We start from the raw sequence: 18,191 nt of genomic DNA on the forward strand, positions 1-18,191 counted from the left end.
CAAATTGCAATGGGGTGATTAACGCTAACTTTTGATGCAACCGTGTTGAAAAGAAACACCCTTTTAACATTGTTTCTTCATGATTGTAAACGTACCTTTTTAGCAGCTGGTCTGAAAAATGAAAGGATTTTTGGCTGCCTTTTCATCTTTACTTGTTATAGTGAGGTACTGGGAGAAAAAAAACATATTTGGATGCTGAAAAAGCCATCTAGTTAAGGTGGAATGTTTCCTTCTTCCTTCAGGCCACGAGTTGATGCCGTGTGAATCATTCAACCCACCTTAAATATAGTTAAGGTGGAATGTTTCCTTCTTCCTTCAAGCCACGAGTTGATGCCATGTGAATCATTCATCCCACTTTAAATATAGTTAAGGTGGAATGTTTCCTTCTTCCTTCAAGCCACGAGTTGATGCCATGTGAATCATTCAGCCCACCTTAAATATAGTTAAGGTGGAATGTTTCCTTCTTCCTTTAAGCCACGAGTTGATGCTGTGTGAATCATTCAGCCCACCTTAAATATAGGACGAATGACAACTTTGCCCAGTTTCACTCGTTTTATTGGCTCCACATCCACACACACAGTGACCCACATAAAATACCCCTTGGAGAAGTATGGGAACGCCTTTCCCCCGCATTCTACGGGCACTACACCTATGGTCGCACCGGAATTTCAAACTCACCCACTGTCACCGGACAGTCTTGCAGTCAATCGCACTAGGGTTTTAAAAGTCAGCGAGGCTGATAAACATTTTTAATTATTTTCTAAAAACATGTCGACCGGTGTCGACGCCGGCGCCATCTTGAAGTGTTGTTTAGAAAGGATCGACCCCGCTCGACCAGTTTATGAAAAATAATTAAAAATGTTTATCAGCCTCGCTGACTTTCAAAACCCTAGCGCGATTGATTGCAAGACTGTCCGGTGACGGTGAGTGAGTTTGAAATTTCGGTACGACACTTGTAAATTGCTTCTTGGACGACCTTTTTGTGGCTTGAGGGTATAACTATGAACCCAGACTGCTTGTCTGGAAAAGGACACTGTATTCAGGTTGTATGAGCTGAATTAAAAGCGCTCCTGTTAACGCCACAGTTTTTCAGAAAAAGTCACTAGCCACCGCCAGGGTTTTTGATCATTTTAATTAATTGTCCAAGACCCACAGAATATTTTCTTCTATGACTACGTAAAGACTGAATATCCCAAAAGAGAGAAGAGACCCTCGACTTTCATAGGGGAAAAAAGGTTTGATTCTACCTTCATCCGTTCTTTAGTTATCGACACCTGCATGTAGGTCGTTTTCCCCAAAAACACCACTCTGTGACCAGAAAGCGGAGGAAAAGGCATTTTTGTAAATTAAGTCATCTTCACGGCTCCTGACTCGAATAAATGCCTTTGATGGCGGATACTGACCGGTGTTACACTCAACTATGAACCCCATAATGATTTGGTTTCCCCTTCCGGTCAAACTCGCCCGTGGTGGCACAGCTTTCACTGTAACACCGGTGTGAGAAAAGAGATTCACCCCGCTTTTGAGAGAGGCGAACCGTGTGGCGCGTTCACCTTGCGCGGGGCGGGGGGGGGGGGGGGGGGGGGGGGGGGGGGGGCGACTGGTTGTCTGGTTGTCTGTGTAGCCTACTGTCACACCTTTAGACGTGCTGTACTATTTCACAAGGTGAGTAAGAGAGCCATCTATCACATGACGGTGAAAACACATCTTGCCATCCTATGACGTCAATGGCAGGGAAGCGTTTTTTTTTTTTTAAATAACATTTAGAAACGTTAATGGCGGAGAATGAGTTAAGGGCTAGTCCCAAGTCTCTCTCGAGTCTTGAAAGCACAAGCCTCAAATCAAGTCCCAAGTCTAATGTAGATGTCAAGTCAGAACAAATCAAGAGTTCAGAATCTATTTAATATCTCAAAGAAAACCAAAATATGTATGACTTTTCAATGTAATATAATTGTTTAACTCATTGAGTGCCAGCCACTTTTGGAAAACGGATGCTCCCAGTGCCAGAGTTTCAGAGCGTTTTCAGTGATTTTTTGAGGCCCACAGAATATTGTGTGATATTACTATGTAAACACCGAACACGCCCAAAGAACGATGAGACTCTCTTCTATCATCAGCAAAAAAAAGTTTATTGATATCATTTTCTGTTCTTTAGTTATCAGCCGGAGAAGATAGGTTGATTTCACCAAAAACAGACGTTTCCATCTAGAAGCTGAGATAATGAGCCTTTTGTGAAATGAAGCATTTCAAGCAAATCACTCACTCTGAAGCTAATATTTTCTGACCTGAAACATCTGAACAGTAATTTCCTTCAATAAACAGCACCCACACCCCCCTCAACTGCAAACTCCTCCTCCGTGGGAGTGTCTCTGGTGGCTCTGCTCGCTCTGCTGCGTGTGTCAGGCGAGTCTCTGCTGCCTGCTATGGCAGGCTCTGCTGCCTGCGGATCCACGTTCGGATGGCGGCCGCTCGTCGGGGGAGTCTGGATCGGGCTCGCTGAGTTCGTCTGCGTTTCTGGGGTTTCGGTTGTGAGCTGGGATGAAGTTGCGTCCGATTCTAGGCTTTCTGCTGCGCGTTTCAAAGTGCCTGCACCCAGAGTCTATTTTCGGAGCGCTCCGCCTTGTGCGCCGGCTCCCAGCGCGACACCGAAAAGCCAAACCATTCTCATGAGAATGGTTTGGCTTTGGTTTTCTTTTCTGGTGGCTAATCATGTGGAGAAACTATGCAGCAGAGACAGAGGGGCTCAGTTGTGGGAGCGGATTGGCTGCTGTTCGCAGTAGGGGTGCACCGATCACGTTTTTTGCCACCGATCACCGATTGCCGATCACCTATGAGAAATATCTGCCCAACCGATCATCGACCGATTACCGATCACCGATATATATATATATATATATATATTTATTTATTTATTTTGTAAGCAGCTATAGCAGTTTCCATTTTACATATAGGCCTACATTTCATGCATCAAATTGAAAGTGCAGCACATTTTCTTTTTTTTCTACATCAATATTTTATATTTTGTAGGCTAAAGGAAACCGCCAACATGATTTTTTGTGTGTGAGATAATTGGAGCACAAGACTGTGTTGAACTAAATGGCTAGTAGTAGTCCAGTTCCCTCAGTTCAGTTTATAAAAGAACAAAAATCATTCCACTTCGGGATTTCCATGTTACCAGTTCAATGCAGTTCAGTTCACTCAACAAAAATACTCCATTTTCCGGGATTTCCCTGTTACACAAGGAAAATAACTTCGACCCAAGTTAACTATTTTATCGATTAAGCTAAAGCGGCTAAAGCTAACCGGAGCTATTAACGTTAGGAGGATACACGCAAATATGGATCAAACACGGTGAAGAATAGGGCTGATTCAGGAATAGGACGGATAGTGCTCGCCCTGGGGTGTCCGTAAAAACACGAGGCAGGAGACAGATGGGAGTTCAACCGTTTAGTTGTCAGTTCTCTTCAGTACAGTACAGCAGTATAGGCTCTTTACAGCATTATGACAGGAATAGTAGGATTGTGTGTGGTCTGGAAAAAGGAGGCAATAAAATATACAAACAGGTCAGTAACCAAGCTTGCTGTTATATAGGCCAATTATAGTGATAATTAACAACTAATAATATATAAATGATAATTAGGTAAACTGTAAGTCAGTTACTCTTAAACACCAGTCTTGAACCATGACTAAAGCCAAAGAGCTCCCACTTATAGAACCGGGGTTATGCACAATAACCGTCATACATTGGGATCCGCATCGAACGAACATCAAAAGGACCCGCCCATCGAGGCCGAGTTACAGTGTTATAATTAGCAGCACTATGAGTGCGATCTACATAATGGTGACAGGGTTACATGACGGGAGAAACAACAGAATCACGAGCTACACACGAGCTAAACTCCATCTGAGTAGTGGCATTAATTAGCGCAACAGACAATCAAACCGCACTAAGTGCACGCCTAAACAAACGTTATTGCAATGATTGCAGGTAGATCGATCTAAAACCAAAAGGGAATGCAATACAGGAATATTAACATAATAATGACTTACTGGTTGGTCATATACGCACACATGGAAGAAAGGGATTAGAACATGTTCAACTGTCCAAAGAAAGGAAGAAAGTCCGTCTGAACGGAGCGCACATCCACATACTCAGCAGCACACTTTCGCTTCCTTCAAAGTGCCCGCGGGAACATCAATGATTGCTCGCGCTCGCTAGATGTGGAAATTGTCTGTGTGTGCGCGTGCACTACCCCGACTACCACCGTGTCAATCTGGGACTTTAATACACACGGACTTAACAGCATGCAAATGCCTCGGTATGCGGGAGGACTGGAGGTAACTTCTCTCTGCTGAGTCTGCTCTAATCACCAGCTGATTTGTGTGATTCAAAGACGCAAGGGGTGTGTTGACAGTCTGGTGTGGTGTGTGGCTGTGTGGAGGTGAGTACACTGACGAAAGCAAAGCGTGTGCTTTGCAACACAATGATATAAACGTTAGAGCACAATATGAAAGTTAAACGATAGACATTGAAGACATGAAAATGGGCTGCCTCATGTTTCTAACGTGCAGCATGATCGGCTATGCAATCGGCGACAATAAAGAAATATCTGCAGCAGCAGATCACATATTTGAGGTCAAAATCGGCCGATACAGATTGCGTGCCGATCGATCGGTGCACCCCTAGTTCGCAGCTAACGTTAGCTCCAGCCAGAGCAATCTGTGCCGCTCTGGCTCATGCATCGGTTTCTCTTTCATCACGGCTTTTTCTGCTGTTTTTCCTCAACTTTCTCTAATCTGGAGAGCACTGTCGCCACCTAATGGGTCCGTAAAATAGGTTAGAACACGGCTCTCTCGAATACTCGATTCTGATTGGTCAATCAACAATATTCACCGGTCATTATTTCTCGACAACCGACCGCTGCTCTGCCACACCTGGATTAATCAGTTGGTAAGAGCATTTTGTCCGCAGACGCTACTAATTAGGCCAACCAGTTGCAGCTGTGGTGTCTTGTGTGCCAATTACGAATGAAACCGCTTTGTGTTGAAAACGCTATTAAAAAATCTATTTGAATAATTATTTTTGTCAGATTATTGAATGATTTAGTTGTAGGCCGTGTTCTAAGCGGGATAATGTATACTGAGCCAGTGATTACTGGAAATAATGACCTTCAGGTGAATATTAAGCCCTCCGCTGCGCGTCGGGCTAAATCATTCACCTGTCGGTCATTATTTCCACAGTAATCACCGGCTCAGTATACATTATCCCTTACTTATACACCTTCAATAGCTCCCATATTTTTACAGGAGATGTATCAGGCTTTGATCCACGTCCCACCATCAAAAAACGCAATTGACGACTTTAGTCGTCATTGGCACTCTACGTTACTATTTGAATTGACGACTATAGTCGTCATTGGCACTCAATGAGTTAATAGGATAATAAAAATGTCTCCTCTGGATTTCCGCACAGACGCTGAAGCACCTGTCGAAGACGCCCTGCAGCCGACAGAGTCCTGAGATAGTCAAGGATTTCCTCACCACCATGATGCCTCACAAACTCACAAAGTGAGATCTTCTTCAAAATAATATTTTTTTTGTAATAATTCACCATAGAAAAGCTAGAAAGGAGTCCCACGCTGCCTAAGAAGTGCAGCCTTATATGGGAAAGGCATATTGGAATTTCCATTACCTAGCCTGACAGAGGAGTTCAAGTGTGCTAAGGTTAGACTGGAAATGACTCTGACTCAGTCAAAGGATCCAGTGGTTAGGAGTGTAGCGCCCACAGTTAAAACAGGGAGGAAGTGGAACCCAAAGGAGGCAGTACAGCAAGCACAGTCAGCTCTTAGACACAGGGATATCATAGGTCAGGTGCAGCATGGGCGTGGAGGCTTAGGGTTGTGCATAGGGAAACCTGTGTGGAACAAGGCATCGGTAATAGAAAAGAGGAAGATGGTAGTTGAAGAAGTACATAGGCAAGAGGAGGCAGTAAGATGTACTAAGGCAGTGTCGCAGGCAAAGCAAGGACAGTGGGTGAACTGGGAGAGTGTCGAGAAGAGAAAGTTGAAGTGGAGAGAGTTGTGGAGCATGGAGGCCAGCAGAATTAGATTTATTCTAGGGGCTACTTATGATGTGCTGCCATCTCCCCAGAACTTAAATCAGTGGTTGGGCGAGGATGGTGCCTGCCCGTTGTGTTCTAGTGTATGTACACTGAGGCATATACTGTCAGGGTGTAAGGTCAGTCTCTCCCAGGGGCGATACACCTGGCGTCACAACCAGGTGTTGAAATGTTTGGCAGCTGCAGTTGAGGAAAAGCGGCTAGAAGTAAATTATCTACTTGCTAGCAAAGAGACAGACAGATCAAATTTGTACGTGAGGGAGAAAAGATTAGACCAATTAAGGTCAGGCACAAGTTAGGGCAGCTAAGTGTAGGTGGAGCCTGGGAAATGAGGGTTGACTTGAATGAACAGCTAGTCATCCCAGCATATATAGTTAGCACCCGGCTACGTCCGGACTTGTTACTGTGGTCTGAGGTAGAGAAGATAGTTTATTTTATCGAACTCACAGTCCCCTGGGAAGATCGAGTTGAGGAGGCTTATGAGCGCAAGAGAGCTAGGTATGCTGAAATGGCAGCAGAGGCAGAGCAGCGAGGTTGGAGGGCTCGAGTGCGGCCTGTAGAGGTGGGCTGCCGTGGTTTTGTGGCAAAGTCTGTTATTGCCCTACTAACTGAGTTGGGCATTCGGGGACGGAGCCTGAAACTTGCGGTTAGCAACATGTCTCAGGCAGCAGAACGAGCAAGTGAATGGCTGTGGCTAAGGAGGAAACATGCTAGCTGGGGAGCTCGCTAAGGTAAGATTGATTGTTTGTTGCTGGTCATGATTGAAGGTCCGCATCAACAGGGCTGAATCATTGACAGTGGTGGTGTAACCCTAACCCTAACCCTATTAATTTATATATATATATATAGTGGATTATAAAGAAATCTCATTCATACATATATATGTATGTATATATTTATGTATGTGTGTATATATATATGTGTATATATATATATATAATATATATATTATATATATATATATATATATATATATATATATATATATATATATATATATATATATATATATATATAATCAAATGCTCTCTCTTTATATCTATTAAGTAGATTAGGGAAAAAGGGAAAAGGAATTTGAGATATATTTTATTGCCTGGATCTTTTCTTAAATTCTGTCCTAACTTTGAAGTTAAGATAAAATAAGGCATTTAAGGAGAATTTTCTTCCTAAACTGTGTTTCTTCCTAAACTGCCCTTATTTCATCAGGGCAGAAAAGCTACAGCTGCTTAACCACCGGCCACAGACCGCAGTGGAGATCCAGCTAGTGAGTGTTTTACCATCACTGTCATTCATTGCTATTCATTGTACCAGTTGACCCAGAGTGCCATATGGTTTATTTGCTTACCGTAATACTTCAAATAAAAGTCCAGTCCCAAATAGACGCCTAGGTCTGGCTACATGTTTTGGTAAATAAACGCCGGTCTCAATTATTAGACACTGGGTATTTTTATGCCTCCGCCGGCGAAGCCAGGCCGAAGGCATTATGGATCCGGGTTGTCCGTCCGTACGTACGGCCGGCCGTCCGTACGGATGTCCGTCCGTCCGTCTGTCCGGATGTTTGTTAACGCCATATCTGAGGAACGCCTTGATGGAATTTCATCAGATTCGCCTTAAACATTCACTTAGGCCCAAGGATGATCTGATTAGATTTTGGTGGTCCAAGGTCAAAGGTCAAGGTCACTGTGACCTCTCGAACGCCATTTTCAAGCTTGTTAACGCGATATCTGAGGAACAACTTGACGAAATTTCATCAGATTCGCCTTAAACATTCACTTAGGCCCAAGGATGATCTGATTAGATTTTGGTGGTCCAAGGTCAAAGGGCAAGGTCACTGTGACCTCTCGAACGGCATTTTCAAGCTTGTTAACGCGATATCTCAGGAATGCCTTGACGGAATTTAAACTAACTTGTCTCAAACATCGACTTGGACTCAAGGATGAACTGATTAGATTTTGGTGGTCAAAGGTCAAAGGTCAAGGTCACTGTGACCTCTCGAATGCCATTTTCAAGCTTGTTAACGCGATATCTCAGGAATGCCTTGACGGAATTTAATCTAACTTGTCTCAAACATCGACTTGGACTCAAGGATGAACTGATTAGATTTTGGTGGTCAAAGGTCAAGGTCACTGTGACCTCTCGAACGCCATTTTCAAGCTTGTTAACGCGATATCTCAGGAATGCCTTGACGGAATTTAATCAAACTTGTCTCAAACATCGACTTGGACTCAAGGATGAACTGATTAGATTTTGGTGGTCAAAGGTCAAAGGTCAAGGTCACTGTGACCCCTCGAACGCCATTTTCAAGCTTGTTAACACGATATCTCAGGAATGCCTTGACGGAATTTAATCAAACTTGTCTCAAACATCGACTTGGACTCAAGGATGAACTGATTAGATTTTGGTGGTCAAAGGTCAAGGTCACTGTGACCTCTCAAACGCCATTTTCCAGCTTGTTAACGCGATATCTCATGAATACCTTGACGGAATTTCATCAAATTTGCCTCAAACATCTACTTAGACTCAAGGATGAACTGATTTGATTTTGGTGGTCAAAAGTCAAAGGTCAAGGTCACTGTGACTTCTCAAACGCCATTTTCAAGCTTGTTAACGTGATATCTCAGGAATGCCTTGACGGAATTTAATCAAACTTGTCTCAAACATCGACTTGGACTCAAGGATGATCTGATTAGATTTTGGTGGTCAAAGGTCAAGGTGAGCTCTCGAACGCCATTTTCAAGCTTGTTAACGCAACATCACAGGTGCGCCTTGACGGAATTTCTTCAAATTTTCCTCAAATGGCGATTTGGACTCCAGAATGAACTAATGGCGGAGGCATAAGTCCGCGTTGCGGTCGTTCTAGTTTTATTATGCCTCCGCCGGCGATAGCCAGGTCGGAGGCATTATGGATCCGGGTTGTCCGTCCGTCCGTCCGATGTTCGTTAACGCGATATCTGAGGAACGCCTTGACGGAATTTCATCAAATTTGCCTCAAACATAGACTTAGACTCAAGGATGATCTGATTAGATTTTGGTGGTCAAAGGTCAAGGTCACTGTGACCTCTCGAACACCATTTTCATGCTTGTTAACGCGATATCTCAGGAATGTCTTGACGGAATTTCTTCCAATTTGCCTCAAATGGTGATTTGGACTCAAGAATGAACTAATGGCGGAGGCATAAATCCGCGGTGCGGTCATTCTAGTTACGGTATGTTTTTGTGTTGCGCTCAGACTAAATTCACAGTCACTTAGAGTAATGACGTGGGCAGTGTGTGTGTTGTTGGCGGAAGTCAGTCTGGTTTAGTAGAGGTGAGAGGAGAGATTTGAGTAGGCTACTTTCTCCGCCCTGTCAAACAGTTTTACGCTTTGTTTCTACATAACCGACATGTTTCAAATATGCATACTGCATTGTTTGATGCTACGGACTGCACGACATAAACATTCAAAACTCAGCCGCGGAGTCAACGTGTTAGACTCAAATGGTTACACTGGAGACGCTCTCTGGTTTCCATAATGATAACATGGGGAAAGTTGTCCCGCGGTGGAGAAATTAACATTAGATTTTTTTATCAAAGTACTATTCATACTGGTTTAAATAAACAATTTGATACTATTTCCAATCTTTGCTGAGCAAGAGTTTTGTGCAAAAAGAATTAAACGCAGGTCCCAAATAGATGCCGGGTCTGGCTAGACATTTTGGTAAATAAAACGCCTGGGCTACTATTTGAAGTTTTACGGTATACCTGAGACTTAGTGATGATCTGTCATTTATTTTTCCATTAGTTACAACCGTTACGTGTTTTAGGCTGGGTCTACTCTATGCTATTTTTTGACCATTTGAAAGTGATAAACCATTCCAAGATCAAAGTTAAACAAGACCTCTGGTAGCCCGTGCAACCTGTAGTTAGTGTTCCATGTGTGTTTAGTGTTCCCAAGCTTTGCGACACCAGATACTGGATCCATCCTCCTGTCTGTGTTCAGATGGTAGAGGAGAGTGAGGAGCGGCTGTCAGAGGAGCAGATTAAGGAGCTCATCGAGACCGTCTCAGACGTCCTCCCTGGTGACCCAGAGCAAGAAAACACAGCTTCAGCAGACGCAGAGATGGATGAAGCCACCGACCAGTCGTGACCCGAGAAACTCCGTCGACTCCTTTAAGTCGAGGGTGGAGAACTGGAGTGGAGGTCAAGCATATGAACTGATGCGTTGCTTTTACTTATGCCATGTTGCATTACTGTTTGAGTTCAACTTTACTTACACCATGTTGCATTATTGTTTTGAGTTAAACCAAATCCTTTCACGACAGATACTAAATGGCTGCCTGGCAGTGGCTGCAGATGGGAACTATGACTTTGAAAGAAAGCAATGGATATTGGATAGACCTCTGGATTACATCATGTCCTCTCTGTGAAATTAAAATGAAGATCAATTCAATGAAGGTAGGAAGATCAACAGATTATTTCAGTTACGTTCATCAAAATCATTCTGTCCTGGGTTCGATTCCCACCTGGGACGCTGTGAACGCTGAAGGAATGCGTGCCCGTCCGCATGTCCTCGAGTGCTCACCGCCCGGGTGGGGTCGTCAAAAGGGCCTTTCTGTGTGGAGTTTGCATGTTCTCCCCGTGCCTCCCGGGGGTTTCCTTCATATAGGAACCCCCTTCACCAAAACATGCAATATCCTGGTTGCTGATGTGGTTCCTCCTCTGGTCGTTAAGGGCGCCTGTTCGGAGGGAGGGGAACTGGTTGGAATAGCGTGAACCTCCCACGTGCTATGTCCTACCGGTGAAGCTTCCCCTGTCAGGTGAAAAGAAGCGGCTGGCTAACTGCCCATGTCTCTGAGGAAGCATGGAGCCAGTTTTGGCTCTCCCCAGATCGGCAGAGGGTGGAGTAGCAACCAGGATAAATAAATTAAATTAGCACTAATGGGGGTTAAAAATGGGATAAAAAAATCGGGAAAAAAATTATATATTAAAACAAAAATCATTCTGTACATCATAATCCAGTGAGAAGTATAAAAAAAAGTTTGGGGTTGTAATGGGTTTATAATGTAGAAAAAGAGTAGAGTCCGCACACTGCTGAACAAGATGTCTCCCAGACGGATAGATTTATTTCTTGACGTTTCGGTCTCACACGACCTCCTTCAGAATGAAGCAGGAAATGACAGAGTACTCATATATATAGGTTACACCTCTCCACCAATTGGCAAGAGTACTCTCTTTTGTAATGGGTTTATGCCAATAGAGAGTTAAGCAACATTATTAAGCTGTCCATGCAAATCCTAATTTCAGTTTCGTAATTTCAACATGACTGCTTGTCACTCAGACTGGACCTCAGTTGCATATTTTGATTTTTTTGCATAGACTAGAGATTAAAGAAGCCTGTTTGGAGTTGATTAACTGCTGTACCTACATCCAGTTTCAAATAAAACATGAACATTATTTCAGAAGGTTTCAGAAACATTTTGGGATGCATGGAGGACCACAATTTTGTCTTTTTTTGGTTTAAACACAAATTTCACATAAAATAGTGTTTAGAAAAAAGCAATGTCAGCTTTTAATGGGATTTTTTGTTTGTTTCTGTGTTAATGTTAGTTTGACAGTTTCAGCCAATGTAAATAGAAATAAGGGTTTTTGCTGCTGTATGATTTCGCAACCTCTGCATTTAGTCAATCATATCAAATCTTCGCCCACTGGGTACCACACCACCAGAAAGTTAGATGGTATGATTCGGGACTATATGTAATGACAGAGAGGGACCAAGAGATGGTAGTTGTCTCAAATTCATTGCTACAGATGACACATTTTCCTCCTTTGAGAAAATAAACTAAAATGCTGGAATGTGTCTGCTAGATACTACAGTGAGATGGCAGGCTGAGTCATTTAAACCACAACCGCAGGCTTCCCAAATGTTTCCATCAGGTGTTAAGTGTTAAAAAACCATATAAAGTGTTAAATCAGACCATGTGCTCTCAGAATCACAAGATGGCGATGTTGCATTCAGCTGCACCAAGGAGAAAAGAAAACGCCTTCAATGCACATTGCATCATTCTCCACATTTGTGCTTTAAATACAACAGAAAGACAGACAAGCACTGATGCCTCTAACGCACTGTCAATAAATAAATAAATCATACATCCACCATCAGGAAGTGGAAATGGAGTAGGTCACAAATACATGTATACTAATACAAATACATGTAATTAGAAATAATTGAAAAAAGAATACACTGGTCATTGCATTTGCTGTTGGTTTCTGTCAAATAGAACTAGTGGTCATATTATTAGTAGTTAACTCATTGAGTGCCAAGGACTTCGATCGACGTCAAAGTAAATGGTGACGTAGAGTGCCAAAGACGTCGATCGACGTCAAATGCGTTTTTTGACGGTGGGACGTGGATCAAAGCCTCAGGCATCTCCTGTACAAATATTGTAGCTATTGAAGGTGTATAACCTATTTTACGGACTCATTAGGTGGCGACAGTGCTCTCCAGATTAGAGAAAGGTCCGGAAAACAGCAGGAAAAAGCCCCGTGATGAAAGAGAAACCGCTCATGCTGCAGCCAGAGCCATATAGATTACTCTGTCTGCAGCTGACGTTGGCTGCGAACAGCAGTCAATCCGCGCCCACAACTGAGCCCCTCTGCCTCTGTCTGTCTGTCTGCATAGTTTCTCCACACGATTAGCCGCCAGAAAGGCAGCACCCGACGCCGAAGGGCCAAACCTTTCCCTGCAGTCCGGTTTGGCATTTCCGTGTCGCGCTGGGAGCTGGCGCACAAAAACGGAGCGCTCCGAAAATAGACTGGGTGCGTGTTAGGCTGTGTGTTAGTGTGGGGAGGAGTTTGCAGCTGAGGGGGGGAGAGGGGGGTGGGGCACGCAGGGCACCACACAACTACACCACGTCACTACATCAGAAAATATTAGCTTCAGACTCAGTGAATGTGCTTGAAATGCTTCATTTCACAAAAGGCGGAATAACTCAGCTTCTAATTTGAAACGTGTCTTTTTGCTCAAAACAACCTATCTTCTCCGGCTCATAACTAAAGAACGGAAAATGGTATCAATAAACTTTTTTTTGCAGATGATAGAAGAGAGTCTCATCGTTCTTTCTGCGTGTTCGGTGTTTACATAGTACTATCACACAATATTCTGTGGGCCTCGAGAAATCACTGAAAACGCTCTGAAACTCTGGCACTGGGAGCGTCCGTTCTCCAAAAGTGGCTGGCACTCAATGAGTTAATTAGCTTATTTGGATTCATGCTAAATCCTGACAAACAGTTTGGAAGTAACATTGTCCACTTAATGTAATTCAACATGAAAAGAAATCAGGGTCAGGTCAGTATGACGGCCTGTACATGTTACACAGGATACAAACCAAGGCTGCAGATGGTTCAGAGGATCAGTTTCCACTGGTGGTATCGTGTGTGGGTTAGGATGCTGTGAAGTTGAGGAGGAAGGATGTGCTGGTTAGCCTTGCACCTTTCTGCATTTGGTTTCCTGTTTGTTTCTCACACCAGTTTTCTATTCTTACTGTGTTGCCTGCCTGCCCAATAAACAGCCCCTCTCCTCCAGAAGAGAACAGGACAGCATAGCGCACTTTGTTCAATCAGAATCAGAATCACTTTTATTGCCACAGTATGCAAGTTACATACGAGGAATTTGTCTTAGTGTCTGCAGCATAGCGGTCACATCAATATACAGAGATAAGAAGTAGGAAGATAACTAAAGACAATCACAAGGTTGCAAGTGCAATCAAATCGAGTAAATATATAAATATATACAATATGTACATGAGTGGTGAAGTGTTCTGTGGATGATAAATATGAATTTACGTTGAATTTAGATTAGATTTACAGACTGAGTTAAATAGACATTAAATAGGCAGTGGATTTACATGAATTTACAGTCCCAGTTAAACAGGCATTAAATTAGATATGAGTTCCAGGTTTATGGGGGGGGAGTTCAGTTGAGTTTAGGAGGAGGTAGTGAGTTTGTGTGTGTGTGTGTGGGGGGGGGGGGTTGTTGGTGAGGTCCTTGGCGGAAGGGGTTTCTGGGCCTTGTTGCTGATGGCGGTTGGGAAGAAGCTGGTCTTGTGGCGGGTGGTTCTGGTCTTGGCAGACCTCAGTCTCTTGCCGTGGGGGAGTGTCTTAAAGAGTTTTTGGCCAGGGTGGGAGGGGTCAGCCATGATCTTGCGAGACCGCTTCAGTGTCCTGGCTGTATGCATGTCCTGGAGGGATGGCAGGTTGCATCCGATTATCTTCTCAGCGCAGCAGATGATGCGCTGAAGTCTTTTGATGTCTTTAAGAGTGGCAGCTGCATACCAGACGGTGATGGAGGAGGTGAGGATGGACTCAACGATGGAGGAGTAGAAGTGCACCATCGTGGCCTTTGGCACTTTGAATTTCTTCAGCTGCTGCACAAAGTACATCCTCTGCTGTGCCTTCTTGGTGAGAGCTCTGATGTTCAGCTCCCATTTTAGGTCCTGGCTGATGATGGTCCCCAGGAAGCGGAAGGACTCCACAGTGTTGACTGGAAGTTGAAGTATATTGTCAAACAATGGACACTGATTTTGTAGGCTACCTGTACCTCCAGAAGCCCCAGGTGAACCAGCGGTTTGCAGTAGGCTATGTGAACAGATGATGGAAACACCATCACACAAAACTCAAACAAAATGCATAATGTCCTGCACTTCCCCAACTGACAATTACAGAAATGATATGATGCCATAGAAACCACTGGCACTGACTGACCAACCATCTACACACTAATACCCACACTTATAAGGAATTACATAAACCCAGTTATGTCATTTAATCAGCAGCCAAATCTACTATCCTCAATCTTATTAGAATCAAAGCAAGAGTGTGTGTGTGTGTGTGTGTGTGTGTGTGTGTGTGTGTGTGTGTGTGTGTGTGTGTGTGTGTGTGTGTGTGTGTGTGTGTGTGAGTGAGAGAGAGAAGTGGCTTGAAATAAAATATTGTAGAGTAACTAATAGATCTTTGGATAGATGTAGCATGTAGCCTAGATGTAGCCTATTGTATTGTCTGCAGCCTACTGTCTTGACCTGGCAGAACACATCCAGCCTGGCTGTTGTGCAAAAAAAAAGAGATTATTATTACTTTGTAATTAGGCCTCTAGTGGTCAGTGATGTGGTAAATGAGAATGTGGGTAAACATGACCTCAAGTCCATGATCAGCAAAAGACAAACAACCAGATTAAATAAAAATCGGTTATATTTTCTGAAATGTATGTTTTTATTTTCCTTAAAATACCAAATAATTATATTATATTATATTATATTATAAAACGGCTCTCTCAAATCAAGCAATCTGATTGGTTCACAGCCATTGTATAATTCCAGTAACCGAGTTCAATAACCCATGGCCATGGGTTATTGATTGCCATGGCAACTCTCTTACTAAAAGCCTTTGGTTACCTCAAAAAAAACAAATGGCGGAGACAGCTGTCAGATCCTTGTGAATCGATCTTCGCTTATAACTTTACTAATACTTCGCAGAAAATTATGTTTTGTACAAGAATAGATGCGGGCTAATGTCTTCTTTGCAAAAAAAAGGCTGTTAACCCCGCATTTAACCCCGCATTTAACCCCGTAACGTTAGTTGGTGTCGGGCTTTGCAGAAAGCACTCAGCTTCTCAGCAAGCGCTGAGAATGCAGCGCTGCGCTCGAGCTGCCTGTCGAGCTTTCCAGAAAGCTCTCAGCTTCTCAGCAAGCGCCAGGATTGGCCAATGTCAACTTCAGTCTCCAGAACGATCCAATCAAATCACCCGCACGTCTATCTTCTTGCTAGAGGTCCCGCCTTACAGTAGTGTTTCAACTGACTCTATCAGAATACCATGCCAGTCGGACTTATAGTATTATTATTATATTTATATTATCATACTTGGAAACCGTTTTATAAAAGCAATATAGCACTCGAGCAGCGTGTGTTGTGGCATATATCCCGCTGATCAGTTGTTATCCCACGAGGCCGCACAACACACTAGCTCTCATGCTATATTGCTTAATTATCTTCTTCTTCTTTCGGCTATTCCCGTCAGGGGTCGCCACAGCGGATCATCTGTTTCCATCGGTTTCTGTCCTCTGCATCGTCCTCCGTCACGCCCGCTGCCTGCATGTCCTCTTTCACTGCGTCCATGAACCTCCTCTTGGGCCTTCCCCTCCTCCTCTTTCCTGGCAGCTCCATCTCCAGCATCCTCCTCCCGATGTACCCCACCTCCCTCCTCCGCACATGTCCATACCATCTCAGTCTTGCCTCTCTCACTTTCTGTCCAAACTGCGCGACATGGGCGGTTCCTCGGATGTAATCTTTCTTTATCTTGTCCAGCCTCGTCACTCCCAGAGAGAAGCGTAACATCTTCATCTCTGCCACCTCCAGCTCTGCCACCTGCCTGTCAGTGCCACCGTCTCTAGACCGTACAGCATGGCTGGTCTCACTACCCTGCTGTAGACCTTTCCCTTCACTCTCGCTGGTACCCTTCTGTCACAGATCACCCCAGTCATCCTTCTCCACCCGCACCACCCCGCCTGCACTCTCTTCTTTACCTCCTTGCCACAGTCCCCACTACTCTGCACGGTTGACCCCAAGTATCTAAACTCCTCCACTTTTGGTACCTCTACTCCCTGCATCTTCACCCCCCCTCCATCTTCCCTCCCGTTCACACACATATACTCTGTCTTCTACTTATTTTCATCCCTCTTCTCTCCAGCGCATGTCTCCACTTCTCTAGATTTTCTTCCACCTGCTCCCTGCTCTCACTACTGATTGCTATGTCGTCTGCAAACATCATAGTCCACGGGGACTCCTGCCTGACCTCGTCTGTGAGCCTGTCCATCACCATTGCGAACAAGAATGGGCTGAGGGCCGACCCTTGGTGCAATCCCACCCCAACCTTGAACCCCTCAGTCACTCCCACTGCAAATCTCACTACCGTCACACTGCCCTCATACATGTCCTGCACTACTCTCACATACTTTTCAGCCACTCCTGACTTCCTACAATACCACACCTCCTCTCTTGGTACCCTGTCGTATGCCTTCTCTAGGTCTACAAAGACGCAGTGTAACTCCTTCTGGCCTTCTCTATACTTTTCCATCAGCATTCTCAGGGCGAACAATGCGTCTGTTGTGCTTCTTCCTGGCATGAACCCATACTGCTCCTCACTAATCTTCACCTCTCCTCTTAATCTAGCCTCCACTACTCTTTCCCAAAGCTTCATAGTGTGACTCATCAGCTTTATGCCCCTGTAGTTGCTGCAACTCTGTGCGTCTCCCTTGTTCTTGAAAATAGGCACTAGTACACTTTGCCTCCACTCCTCTGGCATTTCCTCACTAACCAAGATGTTGTTAAACAGTCTTGTTAGAAAGTCCACTGCCAACTCTCCTAAGCATCTCCAGGCCTCCACTGCTATGTCATCTGGGCCGACCGCCTTCCCTCTCTACATCCTCTTCATAGCTGCCCTCACTTCCTCCTTACTTATCTGTTGTACTTCCTGGTTCACTGCCTCCACATTGTCCATCCTCCTCTCTCTCTCATTTTCTTCATTCATCAGCTCTTCGAAATACTCCTTCCACCTTCTCATCACACTGTCCTCGCAGGTCAGCACATTGCCCTCCTTATCCTTTATCACTCTAACCTGCTGTATATCCTTCCCTGCCTGGTCCCTCTGTCTAGCCAATCGATATAAATCCTTTTCTCCTTCCTTGGTATCCAACCTCTCATACAACTCGCTGAATGTTCTTTCCTTTGCCTTTGCCACCTCTCTCTTCGCCTCCCGCCGTGTCTCCTTGTATTCCTGTCTACTCTCCTCATCTCCGAATTTATCCCACCTCTTCTTCGCCACCCTCTTCCTCTGTACACTTTCCTGCACTTCCTCATTCCACCACCAGGTCTCCTTCTCTTCCTTCCTTTTTCCTGAAGACATACCAAGTACCTTTCTTGCTGTCTCCCTCACCACTTCTGCGGTGGCTGCCCAGCCAACCGGCAGCTCTTCTCTACCCCCCAGCGCCTGTCTTACCTCCTCCCTGAACTCCACACAGCATTCCTCTCTCTTTAACTTCCACCA

The 18,191-nt window shown here is 44.3% G+C and overlaps 1 protein-coding gene across 2 annotated transcripts in view; it reads left to right on the forward strand.

The window, feature by feature from the left end:
* crcp (calcitonin gene-related peptide-receptor component protein) overlaps window positions 1-11,539 on the forward strand; it is a 12,753-nt gene extending 1,214 nt beyond the window's left edge. For both annotated transcript variants that reach the window (XM_083640594.1, XM_083640593.1), the window contains exons 4-6: window positions 5,474-5,568; window positions 7,325-7,382; window positions 10,098-11,539. In XM_083640594.1, the coding sequence (XP_083496720.1) occupies window positions 5,474-5,568; window positions 7,325-7,382; window positions 10,098-10,244 (300 nt within the window). In that variant the 3' untranslated portion in view covers window positions 10,245-11,539. The remainder of the gene's footprint in view (window positions 1-5,473; window positions 5,569-7,324; window positions 7,383-10,097) is intronic.
* Window positions 11,540-18,191: the final 6,652 nt, after the last annotated feature.

This window comes from Poromitra crassiceps (genome assembly GCF_964638095.1).
Source record: "Poromitra crassiceps genome assembly, chromosome: 1".
NCBI classification, from domain to species: Eukaryota; Metazoa; Chordata; class Actinopteri; order Beryciformes; family Melamphaidae; genus Poromitra; species Poromitra crassiceps.